General features: G+C 39.3%; 1 protein-coding gene across 1 annotated transcript; it reads left to right on the top strand.

The window, feature by feature from the left end:
• Positions 1 to 2,039: 2,039 nt before the first annotated feature.
• MONOS_16909 (uncharacterized protein) lies at positions 2,040 to 2,800 on the top strand (the record flags this gene model as incomplete). The annotated part of the gene is made up of 4 exons (XM_067869781.1): positions 2,040 to 2,118; positions 2,297 to 2,440; positions 2,503 to 2,610; positions 2,697 to 2,800. 4 exons carry the CDS (start codon positions 2,040 to 2,042, stop codon positions 2,798 to 2,800), a joined length of 435 nt encoding a protein of 144 aa, XP_067735532.1.
• Positions 2,801 to 5,640: the final 2,840 nt, after the last annotated feature.

Raw genomic sequence — 5,640 nt, 5'->3', positions numbered from 1 at the left:
ATGTATTTCTCATGTTATGATTAATTTTTATTTTTTCGAACTTAATATATTTTTTATAAATTTTTTTAATTTTCAGAAATTGATGAAAATTGTAAGAAAGATGAATGATATGATTACATTAATTGCGATGATATAATAATGAGGATATTGTTAGTTGTGGTTGAATAATAATGAAAAAATAACATTCTGAAATATTAACAAAAATAAGATACTTTTTTGTTTGCTCAGAACCAACCATCAATATCAATGTTCTTATTCATTATTATCATCTATATTATATTTATTATATTATTTAAAAAAACCAATTGAATTCAATTTCTTATTGTGATGTTATATTTTTTTTAATTTTTTTCATTTTTGAAAATATTTTTTTATCTCAATAACAAAGTTTTATCTTCCGGTGAAAAAATTCACATATAATGTTAATATGATATAGTATATTATATATTTTTTTGGTGTTAATCTGTCCATCAATTTTTGAAATAAAAAAATATTTTAATTTTTTCACTTTTTTTTGAATAATAATTAATTTTTTTATTTTTTTGGAACTTTCAATTCATCTCAATTTATATATCAATTAAATAGTAATCATATAATATCTCTCTACTATTTTTATTTTTAATATTTAAAGAAATCCTCTTATGAAATAATTTTTTTTCCATAATTTAATATCTTAATTAATATTTTTCTTTTTATTCCACGGACAGATAAATTTGAAAAAAATATTTTGTTTAGGTTATGAGAGGTGGGGAATGTGTTGGTGTATAGTGAGATTGGTTTCAAACAGTTTTTGAGAAGTCGAATTCTTAACATAGAAAAATGGTTTTGATCAAGATCAAACATTTTTTTCAAAAAATGATATTTTGAAAACAAGTTGGAATTAGTGATTGATGAAAAGTTACGTATATGGGTAATAATATGAGAGGAATTGATTGGTATTAAAATCAGGAATTAATCGATTCAAATTGTGGAATGATATGTTAAATATTATTTTTTCAGTCAAAATTTTCGAAAATTTTTTTAGAATATCTCGATGAATAAATTTTTCTAAGCCGTGAGACTTTACAGAAGTGTTAGTTGGACCATTTGTGAATTTTTGAAGTCAGGGTGAAAAATTCGAAAAATGTGAAATTTTGATTTTTTCTGATTAAGTTGAATTTAGCTCAAGTTAGTCAGAAAAAATGAAAAATTGGTGAAAATCGGTTTTTATGAAAGTTGTGATCGAAACTTATAAAAACACAAAAAGTTCGGATAATTCGCGAATAGTCCGCTGAATTTTTTTCTCGGGCCAGATTGGTCTGGTTAGTGAGAAAATGTGATATGAAGATTTTGACTGAAAAAGTGGTGATCTTAGATCAACGACCGAAAAATATGGGGTCTCAGATTCCTTTGATAATTGGCAGGTGGTAAGTATATATGCCCCTTATAAACATACTCGAATCTAAATTTTTTCTACCGAGCGGTTGTGGCAGGGCAGTGCGGACAAGTTGATGATTTTGACTGAAAAAATGAAAAATATTTTTTTTCTCGAAAATTTCAAAGTCAACATAAAAAATGATTAAACACATGAATATGACTTCTAATGTTGTATATTGGTGATTTTTGGTTGGATACACTTATTTGTAGTTTTAGAGTTATAATCGAATTTTTGAGTGAAAATGGTCATTTTTGAGGTAACTCGAGTATAACACCAGAAGTGATGGCCAGATAAATTTGATATTAATATATGATATATGTGCATATAGTGCGGTAATAGCATGCATATGGGTGTTTGTGGTGGGGGTCTGGCAGGCTGTCCAGAAAAGAAATAAAAATTTTGAATGTGACTGGGGGTGCCTGGTTGGTGAAGTCACAGAGAGCGAAGGAGGGGCAAGTGGCTGAATCGAAACACATATGACCGGCACAGTAACCCATGCCCGGATGTGGCCAAACGGCGTTTCGATCGGCCCAGTGGTTGCTGAGAAAACCGATCGGCAAGTTGTTTTGAGTTCAGTGTTGAATTTTCACACAGAAAAGTGACTGGGGGTATTGACTTGGTGATGCTGTGGAGAGTGAAGGGAGGGCAAGTGATCGGAGTTAGAGGGATATGTTGGGGAATGTTAGTGGGGATAGGATGTGGTGTAATTGCTAAGATATCTGTCCAGTGGTTGCCAAGTTACTGGGTGGCCAATATATTTTTTCTATGAAAATTGAATTTTTTCTATGATAATTTTTCTATGTGATATTGACTGCCCGACCTCGAAGTGCCATCTTTTTCGAAAAACTCACAGACTCAATTTGGGTTTGACTGAAAAAGGGGTTGAGTGGAGGATATCTCCTGAAGGGCTGATGGGCAGGGCTGGCAAAGGCTACAGGGCAAGGAGCGAGCGAGGCGGGCTATGTGCTGGGCCTATGGCTGGGCGGGCCCTGTGGCTTGGCCTGGCTCTATCCCACATACACTGTATTTCCCCAGTCAGAAAAAGTGACTGAGGGTGGTGTGTTGTAATGGTTATAGAAACTCAGGTGTTGGAGCCAGAGCTCCAGAAACAAAAGTGACAGTGTGCGCACAGACTGTGGCTGCACGCTGGGCAGGGTGCTGCTGGGCGCCTGTGTGTCCTTCTGGCTGGGTGGGTCAGACACTCACTTTTTTCACTGGGAAAACAGACTGGAAAACCATCTTCATTGGGGTGTATCTTTTTATCGGTCATAACTTACAGCTTGGCTGATGTGGGCAGAGTGGGCGTGTGGGCAGTGGCTACAAGGCTGGGTGGTGGGAGTGTGGCTGGGCTGGCTGGCTGGGCGGTGGGATAAGAAAAAGTGAGTGAAAAATGACTGGGCCAGCCATTGAGGTACCCCCTCTCTTTCAACGAACCTATCTCCTCAGGTGTTGGAGGGAGAGCTCCAGAAACAAAAGTGACGGTGCAGCGGGGGACCAGGGCTGTGCAGTGGGCGGGGTCTGGTTTGTGGGCTGTGGGCCGGGCCGGCTGGGTGGGCTGTGCACTGGGTTTTGTTCAGTCACTTTCATTGAAAAAACCTCAAATATGGTCAAAGACCCCGGGTGCCCAGACCAGAATATCCATCTTTTTCGAAAAACTCATAGACTCAATTACACTACACTGAGGTTTCCTCGATTTTTGTGACTTTTGATACTAGAAATACACTATGAAAATGGAATGTCTGAAAAACCTGCTTTGATACTAAAAAAAGGGAAAATTACACTACGCCGAGGTTTTCGTTGTGTAGTGTAATAAGGATGATTTTGATACTAGAAATTTGAGCTCCTAGGAAAAGTGACCAAATTACACTACACTTCGAAAACCTCGGCGTAGTGTATTTTGAGGTTTTTGATACTAGAAAATTTTGTCAATGAAATTTCTCTATGAAAAATACACTGTGGACCCCCCATGTTCACAGACTCATAGCGCCTCAGGGGCAAGTCAGCGAAACTTCTCGTTGCCATAGAGGGTCTCGCTGCACACTCGCTCTACACAATGGTGGTAATCTCATTGGGCTCAGTTGGATTGCCCTGAAGTTACAAGGCAAATACTCATATCTTTCCTATGAAAAACCCTTTCTCAATGATATTTTATGCTATGGACCCTGTATATTCCATGGGCCATAGTGAATTACCATTAAGAGCTGGAAAGTTCTAGATGCCATAGGGCAAGTAGCTGTGCTCTTGGAGTATCCAATGGTAGTAACATCTTTGCCCTCGGTCCATATGCCTTTTCACTACACTCAATATACTGTCATCTTAGTATGAAAAAGGTTCATTTTTGATAGGGGACCCCTTATGTTCCCACTCTCATATCTTTTGATCGGTCATAACTTACAGACATGCCAATGGTGCTGTGGCGTGGGCATGCCCTGCAGGTACAATGTGGCACACATTCGGCTGGTGGGCTGTGGCTCGGCCAAGGGCAGTGCCAGAAAAAGTGAGTATTTTCCATTGACTTTTTGAGTGACTTGGACCCCCCTCATTGGCTGGCCTGTAGCGAATCACACAGGAATCTGGGAAAGTTCTCGATGCCATAGGGAAACTCGCTCCACACTTCCTCTATCCATTGGTGCTATCGCCATTGACACTGGTTAACTTCCCTTGACACTGCACTCAATGTACTAGTATCCTTCCTATGAAAAACTCCTTTTCAATGAAATTTTATACCAGGACCCCCTTATGTTTGTTGGTTCATAGCTCCACAGGGTTAAGAGCTGGAAAGTTATAAATGTTATAGAGGGTCTAGCTGCACACTGTGCCTAGCCAATGGCAGTATTCCCGTTGGCCTCCTATGTAATGCCACGCCACTACACTCAATATACTACTATCTTTCCTATGAGAAATTTCATTGAGAGAAAATATTGACTGGGACCCCTTATGTACCAACACTTGTAGTGCCTCAGGCTTGAGAGTGCGAGACTCGAAAATGTTATAGAGGGTCTAGCTATACTCTCCCTCTATCCAACTGTGCGACTTGTATTCCTATTACTCCACTTGCCTTGGAGCCATAGGCAAAATACATGAACTTTCCATAGAAAAAGTGACTGACCTCCCCTGTGTTCCAAGTCTCATATCTTTTTACTGGTCATAACTTACATCTTGGCTGATATCACTGCAATGTGCCTGCATACTGTGCCTGCAATATGGCACACATCCGGTGTCTATGCCCTGCCTGTGTATTTCACTACAGTGTCTATAATCACTTTTCATAGGGAAAGTTGACTCAGACCCCCTTATGTTCCAGCCCTTGTAGCTTGCCAGGCTTAAGAGCTGGAAAGTTCTAAATGCCATAGAGGGTCTAGCTCCTCACTCACTCTATCCAACTATCCCACTTGTAATCCCACTGCCCTTATGCCCTTTTCACTATACTCAATATACTAACATTTTTGTATGATTTTCCACTTTTTCATATAGTACCCTCACACATTCCATCACTCATATCTTTTTATCGGTCATAACTTACAGGCTAGCTGATGATATGAGTTTGTGCGTATGCTCTGCCGCTACGTTCCCATAGGCATTCCACTCTGCTCCTCTGGCCACTCCAGCAGCAGTGTGAGAAAAAGTGAGTTTTGATAGGGACATTTCGTATGGAAACATTGAAGTGGGGATAGCGGGCCAGGCTTAAGAGCTGGAAGGCTGGAACAAAAAACCAGATGAAAGGCAGTGAGGGCATACACAAGGTGGTGCAGTAGTGGCAAGGCTTTGGTGTGTCCCCATCCCAAGAAACACTATGGAAGGATACTAAAAATTTTCATTGAGTTTTTTTGTAGTATCATTTTTGGGCATTTTCACTACGCCGAGGTTTTCGCGGCGTAGTGTATTTGGGGCACTTTTGATACTAGCCGATATTTTCTAGTATGATTTTCGGTCTTATTACACTACGCCGAGGTTTTCGGGGCGTAGTGTAATTTTGAGATTTTTTAGTATCAAAGCAGGTTTTTCGATGAGGTCGTTTTCGTAGTGTAATTCTAGTATGAAAAAGGGAAAAAAACGCGAAAACCTGGGCGTAGTGTAATTGAGTCTATGAGTTTTTTGGAAAAGATGGTGTTCGGGGTGCGGGCTGTCGGGGATTTTTACGGAAGTATACTTAGGGGGACACCCCCCGAAAAAATTTTTTTTCTGACTTCATTTTTTTTCGACAAAAGTTGTCTGGTGAGGAT

Source organism: Monocercomonoides exilis (genome assembly GCF_001643675.1).
Source record: "Monocercomonoides exilis strain PA203 chromosome Unknown scaffold2-2631571, whole genome shotgun sequence".
NCBI lineage: Eukaryota > Preaxostyla > Oxymonadida > Polymastigidae > Monocercomonoides > Monocercomonoides exilis.
The sequence above is the reverse complement of the archived record's forward strand: the minus strand, read 5'-3'. Positions and strand labels throughout refer to the sequence as shown.